This window comes from Eucyclogobius newberryi, unplaced genomic scaffold (genome assembly GCF_026437365.1).
Source record: "Eucyclogobius newberryi isolate DKJ021-1_F unplaced genomic scaffold, fEucNew1.0.hap1 SCAF_18, whole genome shotgun sequence".
NCBI classification, from domain to species: Eukaryota; Metazoa; Chordata; class Actinopteri; order Gobiiformes; family Gobiidae; genus Eucyclogobius; species Eucyclogobius newberryi.
Genome location: NW_027315812.1, coordinates 160,798 through 178,219, shown reverse-complemented (window position 1 = coordinate 178,219; position 17,422 = coordinate 160,798). Strand labels below are relative to the sequence as shown.

At 46.6% G+C, this 17,422-nt stretch overlaps 1 protein-coding gene across 1 annotated transcript in view; it reads right to left on the bottom strand.

Moving 5' to 3' along the window:
* LOC140364903 (rho GTPase-activating protein 18-like) overlaps nt 1–15,186 on the bottom strand; it is a 126,271-nt gene extending 111,085 nt beyond the window's left edge. The window contains exons 1-2 of the mRNA XM_072451283.1: nt 15,045–15,186; nt 10,771–11,084 (exon numbers count right to left, since the gene is read on the bottom strand). Coding sequence (XP_072307384.1) covers nt 10,771–11,084; nt 15,045–15,186 — 456 coding nt within the window. The remainder of the gene's footprint in view (nt 1–10,770; nt 11,085–15,044) is intronic.
* Between the last annotated feature and the right edge of the window lie 2,236 nt (nt 15,187–17,422).

Sequence of the window (17,422 nt, the reverse complement as noted above, 5' to 3'; positions counted from 1 at the left end):
ACAGGGCTGTGCCTGGTCCCTCCTCATGTTTGCTCTGGACAGAGGGGTCAGACAGGGCTGTGCCTGGTCCCTCCTCATGTTTGCTCTGGACAGAGGGGTCAGACAGGGCTGTGTCTGGTCTCTCCTCATGTTTGCTTTGGACAGAGGGGTCAGACAGGGCTGTGCCTGGTCCCTCCTCATGTTTGCTCTGGACAGAGGGGTCAGACAGGACTGTGCCTGGTCTCTCCTCATGTTTGCTCTGGACAGAGGGGTCAGACAGGACTGTGCCTGGTCCCTCCTCATGTTTACTCTGTACAGAGGGGTCAGACAGGGCTGTGCCTGGTCCCTCCTCATGTTTACTCAGGACAGAGGGGTCGGACAGGGCTGTGCCTGGTCACTCCTCATGTTTATTCTGTACAGAGGGGTCAGACAGGGCTATGCCTGGTCCCTCCTCATGTTTACTCTGGACAGAGGGGTCAGACAGGGCTGTGCCTTGTCCCTCCTCATGTTTGCTCTGGACAGAGGGGTCGGACAGGGCTGTGTCTGGTCCCTCCTCATGTTTGCTCTGGACAGAGGGGTCAGACAGGGCTGTGCCTTGTCCCTCCTCATGTTTACTCTGTACAGAGGGGTCAGAGAGGGCTATGCCTGGTCCCTCCTCATGTTTACTCTGGACAGAGGGGTCAGACAGGGCTGTGCCTTATCCCTCCTCATGTTTGCTCTGGACAGAGGGTCAGACAGGGCAGTGCCTGGCCTCTCCTCATGTTTGCTTCGGACAGAGGGGTCAGACAGGGCTGTGCCTGTTTCCCTCCTCATGTTTGCTCTGGACAGAGGGGTCGGACAGGGCTGTGCCTGGTCCCTCCTCATGTTTGCTCTGGACAGAGGGGTCAGACAGGGCTGTGCCTGGTCCCTCCTCATGTTTGCTCTGGACAGAGGGGTCAGACAGGGCTGTGTCTGGTCTCTCCTCATGTTTGCTTTGGACAGAGGGGTCAGACAGGGCTGTGCCTGGTCCCTCCTCATGTTTACTCTGGACAGAGGGGTCAGACAGGGCTGTGCCTTGTCCCTCCTCATGTTTGCTCTGGACAGAGGGGTCAGACAGGGCTGTGTCTGGTCTCTCCTCATGTTTGCTACGGACAGAGGGGTCCGACAGGGCTGTGCCTGGTCCCTCCTCATGTTTGCTCTGGACAGAGGGGTCGGACAGGGCTGTGCCTGGTCCCTCCTCATGTTTGCTCTGGACAGAGGGGTCAGACAGGGCTGTGCCTGGTCCCTCCTCATGTTTGCTCTGGACAGAGGGGTCAGACAGGGCTGTGTCTGGTCTCTCCTCATGTTTGCTTTGGACAGAGGGGTCAGACAGGGCTGTGCCTGGTCCCTCCTCATGTTTGCTCTGGACAGAGGGGTCAGACAGGACTGTGCCTGGTCTCTCCTTATGTTTGCTCTGGACAGAGGGGTCAGACAGGACTGTGCCTGGTCCCTCCTCATGTTTACTCTGTACAGAGGGGTCAGACAGGGCTGTGCCTCGTCCCTCCTCATTTTTACTCAGGACAGAGGGGTCGGACAGGGCTGTGCCTTGTCCCTCCTCATGTTTGCTCTGGACAGAGGGGTCGAACAGGGCTGTAACTGGTCCATCCTCATGTTTACTCTGGACAGAGGGATCGGACAGGGCTGTGCTTGGTCTCTCCTCATGTTTACTCCGGACAGAGGGTCAGACAGGGCTCTATGAACAATTCTGGAGAAAAAGTATAGCCCACTATTTACTACTAGAACTAAAGATCTTTAAAAGTGACTCCGATCCAGACTTAAGTCTAAATCAAAGGATGAAACTCTAAAAATGGATGTTTTATCCAGCTTTCTCTCCAGACTCTGTTTGATGATTGAATAAAACCATCTCTAGATTTATATGACAAGGAAAGGCCGATTCAAAACTTTACAATCATCAAAAGATAAAGGAGGCGGGGTCTCTGATCACAGCCGTGCTGTACACAATATGAAGCTTAATATTGAGATGAATGTTGTGCTTAATAGTTTGTGAGACACGTTGCCCCGCCTCCACCTTCAGCTCCACATGGACCTGGGGAGTCTTCTCCGGGGGCGGAGCTTATCTTGATCTGTTAACCACATTAGCATTAGCCTGTGGGAGAGTCTGTTTTCTGCCATGGTTACAGTCGCTTTGATTGTTTAGCATCTTTCTCCACATTTTGAGGGTGAAACGACAGTACTGCAGTACTACAGTACTACACTACAGTACTGCACTAGAGTACTACAGTATTACACTACAGTACTACACTACAGTACTACACTACAGTACTACACTACAGTACTACACCATAGTAATACAGTACTACAGTACTACACTACAGTACTGCATTACAGTACTACACTACAGTACTACACTACAGTACTACACTACAGTACTACACCATAGTAATACAGTACTAGAGTACTAGAGTACTACAGCACTGCAGTACTACAGTACAGTACTACACTACAGTACTACACTACAGTAATACATTATAGTACTACAGTACTGCAGTACTACAGTACAGTACTACAGTACAGTTCTACAGTACAGAACTACAGTACTACACTACAGTACTACACTATAGTGCTACAGTACTACATTACTACAGTACTACACTTACTTTTTTCCTGCTTCCGAAGAGTGCACACGCTTTTTTGCTCGCTCCGCTTGCTATCGCTGCTTTCCTTATTTATTTTGCTTTTTAATCAGTTTTTGTCTTCCAAACATTTTTGCTTTAGACTTTTTCAAGTAAACCAAGGATTTTAAGAACATTCTTCTAGTTTTAACGACATATCTGACGCCAGCGACATGTCCGGGAGAAGAAGTGAGAAAGACTGTGAACGTTGTCGGAAATATCAACAAGAAATTAATGAGCTGAAAACACGGATATTTGTTTTGGAATCTGAAAAAGTTCTTCACGATACCATTCCTGTTTCAACCGACGGTAAGAAGAGCACACTTTTTACAAGAAAAACTGCTACTTTCAACCTAAACCGCAGTGACTCTGTGTCGTTTCCAAAACGAGAAAGACCAGGCTGTTTCTTGGAACAAACTTGGAGCAAAGCCTAAACGATACAAAGATAACGTGAAGTCACCTAAAATACAGCTCACCAACAGATTTTTACCACTTTCAGAGATGGAATTAAATGAAAAAAGGAAAGATGACGTGGCCAAAATACAGCGAGGAGGATCTGTGCCACAAGCCAAGGTCACGGAGATTGTTTTAGTTGGGGACGGCGCGATAAGTCACGTGACGCATGAAAAGATAAACACACATTCTTTTCCAAGCGCCACTGTTTCTGAGATAACGTCACTCCTTCCAAATATTATGGCTAAGCATGGAGGAGCTAAACAGCTGATTGTGCACGTGGGTGCAGTGGACATGCGGCGGGAACAGACTGAAGTTTTGAAAAAAGACTTCTTGAAGTTATTCGACGTGCTTGATAAAATGGAAATCAAAACTTTCATAAGTGGACCTCTTCCAAACATCAACAGGAGGATAAACAAGTTTAGCCGGCTTCTTCAGCTGAACACATGGCTGTCCAAAGAGTGTTCCCCGAGAGGACTACACTATATTGAGAACTTCTATCTATTCTGGAAACGAGAGGACCTGTTTAAGAGAAATGGCCCCCACCTATGCAGAGGTGGAGTGAGGGTGCTGACAGAGAACCTGCTCCACGCTCTGAGGCATTGGACTGGGCCTGGACAGGGTCCTGAGCAGATAGTTAGAGAAGAGAGGAATGAGAGAAGAATTCCTGCTCCATCAGCCAGAGACCGAGCCAATGTTTCAACATCAGAAGCACCACAACCTCAGCCTCCACCAAAGGATTCATCAGCAGCTGCTCCACCACCACCAGCAAAGGATTCAGCTCCAGCTGTTCCACATTCACCTCCACCGCCTCCAGCAAAGGAACAATCTTCAAAGGCCTTGGACGCATCTGTGACAAGCCCAACAACATCCCTGTCATCGCCCCTGCCTTCACACCAGCCCTGGGTTCCCCCTGCAACATCTACTCCCACTAAAGATTCATCATTCTCCTTCTCAGCTCCACTCTCACCCATGGGCCTTCCCAGCCATTTTGAAAGTCTGATCAAATCAGGCATTAAGATGGCTCCACTCATGCCCAATATAGCAAGGGCTATGCCGACTAAACCAACAAAAGCCCCACCACCCATCCCCCCTCGCCTCTCACCTGGTCCCAAACTCTCCTTGGCTACAAAAGCCCCACCACCCATCCAACCTCGCCTTTCACCTGGTATCTCCCATAGCTAGGATGCACTGGGTCTCAGCGTTGCCGGGACTTATTGTCACATTAAAAATCAAACCAACCCGGGGTCCTATGTAAAAAGAGCCCCCCCTAGTGCTATTTCCGTAGTCACATCATCACACAGATGGAAAAACAAAATGCGAGTCAGGCCCAATCTGAGAAATGTGATTCATATTCCCTGTGAAAAGATAAAGCCCAGTCCCACTGAAACTAGTCTGAAACTTGCTGTGCTAAATGTCAGATCCTTATGTAACAAATCTCTCTTAATTAATAATTTTATTTCTTCTTATAATCTTGATCTTATGTTTTTAACTGAAACATGGCTTGACAAAAACACAGGAAATGTAGTTCTGATAGAATCTGCTCCACCCAACTTTAAGTTTGAATCTGAAACACGAGAAAACAAAAAAGGGGGTGGAGTCTGTGCCGTCTTTAGAGATGAAATAATTACCCGCAGGTTGTCTTTTGGGGTGTTTTCATCATTTGAGTTTGTATCCTTTAAAATGGAGCTAAAACGGTCTCCATCCATTCTCTTCATTGTTTTATACAAGCCTCCCCAGCACTGACAAAGTTTTATTGATGATTTTACTGAGATGCTCTCAGTCATATGCACAGACTTTGATGGTTTGGTCATTACAGGTGATTTCAATGTTCATGTGGATCATATTTGTGACAGAAACGCTAAAGAGCTTGATGCTGTCCTTGAAACCTTCAGTCTTACTCAGCATGTGAGAGGCCCCACCCACAGCAAAGGACACACTCTAGATCTCATAATTACAAAGGGGGTAAATATTTCAAATGTTAATGTGATCGATGCTGCTCTGTCTGATCATTTCTGTGTCTTCTTTGACCTGTCTGTTTCTCCCAAACCTCCGGTTGGTCCTGCAGTTGTTCAGAGGAGACACATAAGTGATGGCACAGGTGCACTGTTTATGGAAATGATAAACTTTGAAAATGTCTCATGTTCTAATGTAAATGATTTGTTGAACTCTGTTACATCTAGTGTTTTGAATGTTCTGGACACCATCGCCCCTATAAAGGCTAAAATGGTTAAAAATAAGCAGAAGGCGCCGTGGAGAAATGATGATTCGGTCAGGGCACAGAAAAGGGAGTGCCGCAGGGCCGAACGGAAATGGCGCAAGTCAAAGCTCCAGGTTCAAAAAGAGATTTACAAAGAAAAGCTGAACATGTACAACCTAATCTTATGTAGAACTAGGGAAAGATATTTTTCTGAAATAATTGGAAGCTGCAGTAACAACTCGCGTGTCCTGTTTGCCACAGTAAACAGATTAACAAACCCTCCAGCTCAGCTGCCGTTAGAACTCATTTCCACATCCAAGTGTAATGAGTTTGCATTATTCTTTAATGACAAAGTTCAGGGCATTAAAAATGCTATAAATCCCACAATGCAAAAAATTACCCTAAAACCACCAAGACACTTAGAGCTAACTCACTTTGCACCAGTAACTGACAAAACTGTCCATGAGATCATCACCAGTCTGAGTTCATCTACATGCTGCCTTGATGTGTTACCCACCAGATTTCTAAAGTCTGTGCTGAACAGTTTGTTAGCACCATTCACTCACATAGTTAACATGTCGCTTCAATCTGGAACATTCCCAATGTCTTTGAAAACTGCGGTCATAAAGCCTCTCCTAAAGAAGAGCAGTCTTGATGCCGCAGTACTGAGTCATTACCGGCCCATCTCTAATCTACCATTTTGGGGCAAAGTCCTTGAAAAGGTTGTTTACCAACAGCTCACAGATTTCCTCTTAATAAACAACTCATTTGATGTTTTTCAGTCAGGTTTTAGACCTCATCACAGCACTGAGACTGCTCTTGTCAAGGTGACAAATGACATCCGCCTGAACACTGACACGGGCAAAGCCTCAGTCTTAATTCTGTTAGATCTGATGCTGCTTTTGACACTGTCGATCATGGGATCCTCTTACAGAGACTAGAGGACTGGGTGGGCATCACTGGCACTGCCCTAAACTGGTTAAGGTCCTATCTGGAAGACAGGAAGTACTTTGTTGAAATTGGTAGCTGTGTCTCAGACCACATGACCCTGACCTGTGGAGTGCCCCAAGGGTCAGTCCTGGGTCCCCTTCTGTTCAACCTCTACATGCTGCCGTTGGGTCAGTTGATACGCAGTGAAAATGTGTCCTATCACAATTATGCTGACGACACTCAGATCTATGTTTCACTATCGGCAGGTGACTATGGACCAGTAGATTCACTCTGTCACTGCATCCAACAGATCAGTTTGTGGATGCAAAACAACTTTCTCCAGCTGAACTCAGACAAGACTGAAATAATCGTTTTTGGCCCACAGAAACAAAGAGAAAGTGTTAGCGGTCACCTCCAGAGTCTCGCTCTAAAACCTACAAACCAAATTAGAAATCTGGGGGTAATAATGGACTCAGACTTGAACTTTAATAGCCACGTCAAATCAATAACATCAGCAGCTTTTTACCATCTAAAAAACATTGCCAAAATCAAAAATATAGTGTCAAAACCAGATTTAGAGAGACTTATCCATGCGTTTGTCTCCAGTAGATTAGACTGTAACGGCCTGCTCACTGGTCTCTCCAAACGAGCTGTAAAACAGCTGCAGTACATCCAGAACGCTGCTGCTCGGGTCCTGACTAGAACCAGGAAGTATGATCACATTAGTCCTGTTCTCAGGTCTCTGCACTGCCCCCTGTGGCTCAGAGAAGAGACTTTAAAGCAGCTCTGCTTGTGTACAAGTCTCTCCATGGCCTAGCACCAAAGTACATCTTGGATATGTTAGTGCCATATGAACCATCTCGGACTCTGAGGACCACAGGGACCGGCCTCCTGCTGGTGCCCAGAGTCAGGACTAAACATGGGGAATCTGCGTTTCAGTTTTATGCAGCTAAAATCTGGAACATTCTTCCTGAAGATGTGAGACAGGCTTCTACTCTGACAATGTTCAAATCTAAGCTAAAAACTGTTTTGTTTAGCTGCGCATATGACTGAAAGGATTTTTTCTTTGCACTCTTCTCTTTTGTTTGTGATTTTATTAGTTTAGAAAATCAGTTGGATTGATAATTTTTAATTTAGTTAATTTTATTGTATTTCTGTAATTTCTTTGTGATTTGAATGCATTTTTCCTGCTGTGAAGCTTTGAATTGCCTTGTGTATGAAATGTGCTCTACAAATAAACTTGCCTTGCCTTACACTACAGTACTACACTACAGTACTACACTACAGTACTACACTACAGTACTACACCATAGTAATACAGTACTACACTACTGCAGTACTACAGTACAGTACCACAGTACAGTACTACAGTACAGTACTACACTACAGTACTACACTATAGTACTACAGTAATACAGTACTACAGTACTACACTACAGTACTACTCTACAGTACTACACTATAGTACTACAGTACTACAGTACTACAGTACTACACTACAGTACTACACTATAGTACTACTGTACTACAGTACAGTACTACAGTACTACACTACAGTAATACATTATAGTACTACAGTACTGCAGTACTACAGTACAGTACTACAGTACAGTACTACAGTACAGTACTACAGTACTGCAGTACAGTACTACACTACAGTGCTATACTACAGTACTACAGTACAGTACTACAGTACTACACTACAGTACTACAGAACAGTACTACACTACAGTACTAAACTACAGTACTACACTATAGTACTACAGTACTACAGGACTGCAGTACTGCAGTACTACAGTACAGTACTACAGTACAGTACTACAGTACTACAGTACTACAGTACTACACTATAGTACTACAGTACTACACTACAGTACTACACTACAGTACTACACTAGAGTACTACAGTACTACAGTACAGTACTACAGTACTACAGTACTACAGTACTACACTATAGTACTACAGTACTACACTACAGTACTACACTACAGTACTACACTACAGTACTACACTAGAGTACTACAGTACTACAGTACTACACTACAGTACTACACTACAGTACTACACTACAGTACTGCACTACAGTACTACACTATAGTACTACAGTACTACAGTACTACAGTACTACAGTACTGCAGTACTACAGTACTACAGTACTAAACTACAGTACTACACTACAGTACTACACTATAGTACTACAGTACTACAGTACTACACTACAGTACTACAGTAAAGTATTACAGTACTACACTACAGTACTACAGAACAGTACTACACTACAGGAATACACTACAGTAATACACTATAGTACTACAGTACTACAGTACTACACTATAGTACTACAGTACTACAGTACTACACTACAGTACTACACTATAGTACTACAGTACTACAGTACTGCAGTACTACAGTACAGTACTACAGTACAGTACTAAAGTACTGCAGTACAGTACTACACTACAGTGCTATACTACAGTACTGCAGTGCAGTACTACACTACAGTTCTATACTACAGTACTACAGAACAGTACTACAGTACTACACTACAGTACGACAGAACAGTACTACACTATAGTACTACAGTACTACAGTACTACAGTACTACAGTACTAAACTACAGTACTACACTACAGTACTACACTATAGTACTACAGTACTACAGTACTACACTACAGTACTACACTACAGTACTACACTACAGTACTACACTATAGTACTACACTATATTACTACAGTACTACAGTACTACAGTACTACAGTAATACACTACAGTACTACACTACAGTACTACACCATAGTACTACAGTACTACAGTACTGCAGTACTACAGTACAGTACTACAGTACAGTACTACACTACAGTAATACATTATAGTACTACAGTACTGCAGTACTACAGTACAGTACTACAGTACAGTTCTACAGTACAGTACTACAGTACTGCAGTACTACAGTACAGTACTACAGTACAGTTCTACAGTACAGTACTACAGCACAGTACTACAGTACTACACTACAGTACTACAGTACTGCAGTACAGTACTACACTACAGTGCTATACTACAATACTACACTACAGTACTACAGTACTACACTACAGTACTACAGAACAGTACTACACTACAGTACTACAGTACACCACACTACAGTACTACACTACACTACACTACACTACAGTACTACAGTACACTACACCACAGTACTACACTACACCACACTACAGTACTACAGTACACTACAGTACATTACACTACAGTACTACAGTACACTACAGTACTACAGTACACTACTTTACTACAGTACACTACACCACAGTACTACAGTACACTACAGTACATTACACTACAGTACTACAGTACACTACAGTACTACATTACACTACTTTACTACAGTACACTACACCACAGTACTACAGTACACTACAGTACATTACACTACAGTACTACAGTACACTACAGTACTACAGTACACTACTTTACTACAGTACACTACACCACAGTACTACAGTACACTACAGTACATTACACTACAGTACTACAGTACACTACAGTACTACATTACACTACTTTACTACAGTACACTACACCACAGTACTACAGTACACTACAGTACATTACACTGCAGTACTACAGTACACTACAGTACTACAGTACACTACAGTACTACAGTACACTACTTTACTACAGTACACTACACCACAGTACTACAGTACACTACAGTACATTACACTACAGTACTACAGTACACTACAGTACTACAGTACACTACTTTACTACAGTACACTACACCACAGTACTACAGTACACTACAGTACATTACACTACAGTACTACAGTACACTACAGTACTACAGTACACTACTTTACTACAGTACACTACACCACAGTACTACAGTACACTACAGTACATTACACTGCAGTACTACAGTACACTACAGTACTACAGTACACTACTTTACTACAGTACACTACACCACAGTACTACAGTACACTACAGTACATTACACTACAGTACTACAGTACACTACAGTACTACAGTACACTACTTTACTACAGTACACTACACCACAGTACTACAGTACACTACAGTACATTACACTGCAGTACTACAGTACACTACAGTACTACAGTACACTACTTTACTACAGTACACTACACCACAGTACTACAGTACACTACAGTACATTACACTACAGTACTACAGTACACTACAGTACTACAGTACACTACTTTACTACAGTACACATTTGATATATTTCTTGTAATAACAAGAGAATATTAAATTTTTCAAGCTCAAGTCAGAATCATCAACATTGATTTTACACTGTTTGGACTTTGAATCTGAATCAGAACAGATCATGTGTCACATGCAGATCATCTACACTGGAGTTATTGGTGAATTACATATTTAATAAAGAGAACATTAGGGGTTAATTATCAGGAATCATGTGTTAAACAACCAAGAAACATTTCTGTTGAAGTCCAGCGAGAACCTTCTGACCCAAACTCCTATTCCAATACAGGAACTGTACTGGACGTCACCTCTGATTGGCTGTTACCTGAGTGAAGATGTGGCGCACGTCTGTGATTGGTCGGTTGCGTTGCTGTAGCATTTGGCTGTAGTTGTCAAGTCGCCGTCGCACTGTGTCAGTTTGACGTCGTGTTAAAGTGGACAACAGCGCCTCCACTGGCCCCGAGTGGTCCTCCAGGTCCTCCAGGTCCTCCAGGTCCTCCAGGTCCCTCGGGTCCTCCAGGTCCCTCGGGTCCCTCTGGTCCCTCAAGTACCTCAGGTCCCTCAGGTCCTCAGAATCCTGGTCCTGGGTCAGAGCCGACAATCCGGACTGAACCAGCCACGCCTCGTCCAGCTCCAGCTCTGAACAACAAACAAAGTGTTTTCCACAGACCTGAGCATCGCCAGTCGAGTCGTGACCTGACCTGAGCATCGCCAGTCGAGTCGTGACCTGACCTGAGCATCGCCAGTCGAGTCGTGACCTTAGCATCGCCAGTCGAGTCGTGACCTTAGCATCGCCAGTCGAGTCGTGACCTGACCTGAGCATCGCCAGTCGAGTCGTGACCTTAGCATCGCCAGTCGAGTCGTGACCTGAGCATCGCCAGTCGAGTCGTGACCTGACCTGAGCATCGCCAGTCGAGTCGTGACCTTAGCATCGCCAGTCGAGTCGTGACCTTAGCATCGCCAGTCGAGTCGTGACCTGACCTGAGCATCGCCAGTCGAGTCGTGACCTTAGCATCGCCAGTCGAGTCGTGACCTGAGCATCGCCAGTCGAGTCGTGACCTGACCTGAGCATCGCCAGTCGAGTCGTGACCTTAGCATCGCCAGTCGAGTCGTGACCTTAGCATCGCCAGTCGAGTCGTGACCTGACCTGAGCATCGCCAGTCGAGTCGTGACCTTAGCATCGCCAGTCGAGTCGTGACCTGAGCATCGCCAGTCGAGTCGTGACCTTAGCATCGCCAGTCGAGTCGTGACCTGAGCATCGCCAGTCGAGTCGTGACCTTAGCATCGCCAGTCGAGTCGTGACCTGAGCATCGCCAGTCGAGTCGTGACCTTAGCATCGCCAGTCGAGTCGTGACCTGACCTGAGCATCGCCAGTCGAGTCGTGACCTTAGCATCGCCAGTCGAGTCGTGACCTGAGCATCGCCAGTCGAGTCGTGACCTGACCTGAGCATCGCCAGTCGAGTCGTGACCTTAGCATCGCCAGTCGAGTCGTGACCTTAGCATCGCCAGTCGAGTCGTGACCTGACCTGAGCATCGCCAGTCGAGTCGTGACCTTAGCATCGCCAGTCGAGTCGTGACCTGAGCATCGCCAGTCGAGTCGTGACCTGACCTGAGCATCGCCAGTCGAGTCGTGACCTTAGCATCGCCAGTCGAGTCGTGACCTGACCTGAGCATCGCCAGTCGAGTCGTGACCTTAGCATCGCCAGTCGAGTCGTGACCTGAGCATCGCCAGTCGAGTCGTGACCTTAGCATCGCCAGTCGAGTCGTGACCTGAGCATCGCCAGTCGAGTCGTGACCTTAGCATCGCCAGTCGAGTCGTGACCTGAGCATCGCCAGTCGAGTCGTGACCTTAGCATCGCCAGTCGAGTCGTGACCTGACCTGAGCATCGCCAGTCGAGTCGTGACCTTAGCATCGCCAGTCGAGTCGTGACCTGAGCATCGCCAGTCGAGTCGTGACCTGACCTGAGCATCGCCAGTCGAGTCGTGACCTTAGCATCGCCAGTCGAGTCGTGACCTTAGCATCGCCAGTCGAGTCGTGACCTGACCTGAGCATCGCCAGTCGAGTCGTGACCTTAGCATCGCCAGTCGAGTCGTGACCTGAGCATCGCCAGTCGAGTCGTGACCTGACCTGAGCATCGCCAGTCGAGTCGTGACCTTAGCATCGCCAGTCGAGTCGTGACCTTAGCATCGCCAGTCGAGTCGTGACCTGACCTGAGCATCGCCAGTCGAGTCGTGACCTTAGCATCGCCAGTCGAGTCGTGACCTGAGCATCGCCAGTCGAGTCGTGACCTTAGCATCGCCAGTCGAGTCGTGACCTGAGCATCGCCAGTCGAGTCGTGACCTTAGCATCGCCAGTCGAGTCGTGACCTGAGCATCGCCAGTCGAGTCGTGACCTTAGCATCGCCAGTCGAGTCGTGACCTGAGCATCGCCAGTCGAGTCGTGACCTTAGCATCGCCAGTCGAGTCGTGACCTGAGCATCGCCAGTCGAGTCGTGACGTGAGCCTCGCCAGTCGAGTCGTGACCTTAGCATCGCCAGTTGAGTCGTGACCTGAGCATCGCCAGTCGAGTCGTGACCTTAGCATCGCCAGTCGAGTCGTGACCTGAGCATCGCCAGTCGAGTCGTGACCTGAGCATCGCCAGTCGAGTCGTGACGTGAGCCTCGCCAGTCGAGTCGTAACCTTAGCATCGCCAGTCGAGTCGTGACCTGAGCATCGCCAGTCGAGTCGTGACCTTAGCATCGCCAGTCGAGTCGTGATCTGAGCATCGCCAGTCGAGTCGTGACCTTAGCATCGCCAGTCGAGACGTGACCTGAGCATCGCCAGTCGAGTCGTGACCTGAGCATCGCCAGTCGAGTCGTGACCTTAGCATCGCCAGTCGAGTCGTGACCTGAGCATCGCCAGTCGAGTCGTGACCTGAGCATCGCCAGTCGAGTCGTGACCTGAGCATCGCCAGTCGAGTCGTGACCTGAGCATCGCCAGTCGAGTCGTGACCTTAGCATCGCCAGTCGAGTCATGACCTGAGCATCGCCAGTCGAGTCGTGACCTTAGCATCGCCAGTCGAGTCGTGACCTGAGCATCGCCAGTCGAGTCGTGACCTGAGCATCGCCAGTCGAGTCGTGACCTTAGCATCGCCAGTCGAGTCGTGACCTGAGCATCGCCAGTCGAGTCGTGACCTGAGCATCGCCAGTCGAGTCGTGACCTGAGCATCGCCAGTCGAGTCGTGACCTGAGCATCGCCAGTCGAGTCGTGACCTGAGCATCGCCAGTCGAGTCGTGACGTGAGCCAGGATTTTAGGGGGAAATTATAAATTGAATCTAGTGGATTTGTCCGTTTTTATGTGAGAAGCAGTAGTTTTATTTTTCAGACCTGAGCCTAAACCAGGACTAAACCAGGTTCGGGGTTCGAACTCAAGACCCTGCGGCCGCTGCACATGTGTGTGCTGCCCCCTTAACCACTTGGCCAATCGGCAGCGTCTTCCACATCTGCCATTCTCAACTTCAGAGGCCGTTTTTCACCCCAATAAAACACATCATTTCAGAGGCCTTTAGTGAGCCAGCCTCAGGCACACTATGAAGTGGGAGGGATTATAGCCAGCCTCAGGCACACTATGATGTGGGAGGGATTATAGCCAGCCTCAGGCACACTATGATGTGGGAGGGATTATAGCCAGCCTCAGGCACACTATGATGTGGGAGGGATTATAGCCAGCCTCAGGCACACTATGATGTGGGAGGGATTATAGCCAGCCTCAGGCACACTATGATGTGGGAGGGATTATAGCCAGCCTCAGGCACACTATGAAGTGGGAGGGATTATAGCCAGCCTCAGGCACACTATGATGTGGGAGGGATTATAGCCAGCCTCAGGCACACTATGATGTGGGAGGGATTATAGCCAGCCTCAGGCACACTATGAAGTGGGAGGGATTATAGCCAGCCTCAGGCACACTATGAAGTGGGAGGGATTATAGCCAGCCTCAGGCACACTATGATGTGGGAGGGATTATAGCCAGCCTCAGGCACACTATGATGTGGGAGGGATTATAGCCAGCCTCAGGCACACTATGATGTGGGAGGGATTATAGCCAGCCTCAGGCACACTATGAAGTGGGAGGGATTATAGCCAGCCTCAGGCACACTATGAAGTGGGAGGGATTATAAAACATCTTGACAGATTTGAAGAGCCTGAAGAGTGGGTCCAGCTCGCCTCCGACGGTCCCTCTTCTGCCTGAAGAGTGGGTCCAGCTCCAGTCTCCTCGTGTCCGTCTGTCCGTCTGTGAGAGTCGGATCTCTCCTTCACTGGAACTCCTCCAGGTTTCTACGCTTTTTTCCCAAAGAGGTTTTTTTTTGTAGTTTTTCCTGGCCGAGAAGGAGAGTCTAAGGACAGAGGACCCTGGGACATCGTCCCTCGCCACCACAGACATTGTCTGACTTCATCGCCACCACAGACATTGTTGATTCATTTCTCCCTGTGGCCCTCAGAGGCAACTGTTGTTGTGATTTTGGGCCTTACAAAAATAAATTGATTTGATTTGATTTGATTTGAGCACAATATTTCAAAATTAACTTTAAAAAAACTGATTTTGAAAGCAGGTTTTACCGTCCAGACTCTTCCTCTCTTCCTCCTCCTCTTCCTCCTCCTCTTCCTCGATACTCTGTACTTCCCTCCAGTACGTCTCCATGGCGACGCGCCTGGCCTCAGAGGTCATTGAGGGGCGAAGGGCGGAGTCTGCGGACAGCATCTGTGAACCAGAACCTCCTCCAGAGGAGAATGGAACTAGAACCAGAACCTCCTCCAGAGGAGAATGGATGTCAGAAACAACAGGAAACAAGACCTGTTTTAGTCCTGCTTTAGACCTGCTTTAGACCTGTTTTAGTCCTGCTTTAGTCCTGTTTTAGTCCTGCTTTAGTCCTGTTTTAGTCCTGCTTTAGACCTGCTTTAGTCCTGTTTTAGTCCTGCTTTAGTCCTGCTTTAGTCCTGTTTTAGTCCTGCTTTAGTCCTGCTTTAGACCTGTTTTAGTCCTGCTTTAGTCCTGCTTTAGTCCTGTTTTAGTCCTGCTTTAGTCCTGCTTTAGTCCTGCTTTAGATCTGCTTTAGTCCTGCTTTAGATCTGCTTTTGACCTGCTTTAGTCCTGTTTTAGTCCTGTTTTAGTCCTGTTTTAGTCCTGCTTTAGTCCTGTTTTAGTCCTTCTTTAGTCCTGCTCTAGACCTGCTTTAGTCCTGGTTTAGTCCTGCTTTAGTCCTGCTTTAGACCTGCTTTAGTCCTGCTTTAGTCCTGCTTTAGACCTGCTTTAGACCTGCTTTAGACCTGCTTTAGTCCTGTTTTAGTCCTGTTTTAGTCCTGCTTTAGACCTGCTTTAGTCCTGTTTTAGTCCTGCTTTAGTCCTGCTTTAGTCCTGTTTTAGTCCTGCTTTAGTCCTGCTTTAGACCTGTTTTAGTCCTGCTTTAGTCCTGCTTTAGTCCTGTTTTTAGTCCTGCTTTAGTCCTGTTTTAGTCCTGCTTTAGTCCTGTTTTAGTCCTGCTTTAGTCCTGTTTTAGTCCTGCTTTAGACCTGCTTTAGTCCTGTTTTAGTCCTGCTTTAGTCCTGCTTTAGTCCTGTTTTAGTCCTGCTTTAGTCCTGCTTTAGTCCTGCTTTAGATCTGCTTTAGTCCTGCTTTAGATCTGCTTTTGACCTGCTTTAGTCCTGTTTTAGTCCTGTTTTAGTCCTGTTTTAGTCCTGCTTTAGTCCTGTTTTAGTCCTGCTTTAGTCCTGTTTTAGTCCTGCTTTAGTCCTGCTTTAGACCTGTTTTAGTCCTGCTTTAGTCCTGCTTTAGTCCTGCTTTAGTCCTGTTTTAGTCCTGCTTTAGTCCTGCTTTAGTCCTGCTTTAGATCTGCTTTTCACCTGCTTTAGTCCTGCTTTAGTCCTGTTTTAATACTGCTTTAGTCCTGCTTTAGTCCTGTTTTAGTCCTGCTTTAGTCCTGCTTTAGACCTGCTTTAGTCCTGCTTTAGTCCTGTTTTAGTCCTGCTTTAGACCTGCTTTAGTCCTGTTTTAGTCCTGCTTTAGTCCTGCTTTACACCTGCTTTAGTCCTGCTTTAGTCCTGTTTTAGACCTGCTTTAGTCCTGTTTTAGACCTGCTTTAGTCCTGCTTTAGTCCTGTTTTAGACCTGCTTTAGTCCTGCTTTAGTCCTGTTTTAGTCCTGCTTTAGTCCTGTTTTAGTCCTGTTTTAGTCCTGCTTTAGTCCTGTTTTAGTCCTGTTTTAGTGCTGCTTTAGACCAGCTTTAGTCCTGTTTTAGTCCTGCTTTAGTCCTGCTTTAGACCTAATTTAGTCCTGCTTTAGTCCTGCTTTTGACCTGCTTTAGACCTGTTTTAGTCCTGTTTTAGTACTGCTTTAGTCCTGGTTTAGACCTGCTTTAGTCCTGTTTTAATACTGCTTTAGTCCTGCTTTAGTCCTGTTTTAGTCCTGCTTTAGTCCTGCTTTAGACCTGCTTTAGTCCTGCTTTAGTCCTGTTTTAGTCCTGCTTTAGACCTGCTTTAGTCCTGTTTTAGTCCTGCTTTAGGCCTGCTTTAGTCCTGTTTTAGTCCTGCTTTAGTCCTGCTTTAGTCCTGTTTTAGTCCTGCTTTAGTCCTGCTTTAGATCTGCTTTTCACCTGCTTTAGTCCTGCTTTAGTCCTGTTTTAATACTGCTTTAGTCCTGCTTTAGTCCTGTTTTAGTCCTGCTTTAGTCCTGTTTTAGTCCTGCTTTAGTCCTGCTTTAGACCTGCTTTAGACCTGCTCTAGTCCTGCTTTAGACCTGCTTTAGACCTGTTTTAGTCCTGCTTTAGTCCTGCTTTAGTCCTGTTTTAGTCCTGCTTTAGTCCTGTTTTAGTCCTGCTTTAGTCCTGTTTTAGTCCTGCTTTAGTCCTGTTTTAGTCCTGCTTTAGACCTGCTTTAGTCCTGTTTTAGTCCTGCTTTAGTCCTGCTTTAGTCCTGTTTTAGTCCTGCTTTAGTCCTGCTTTA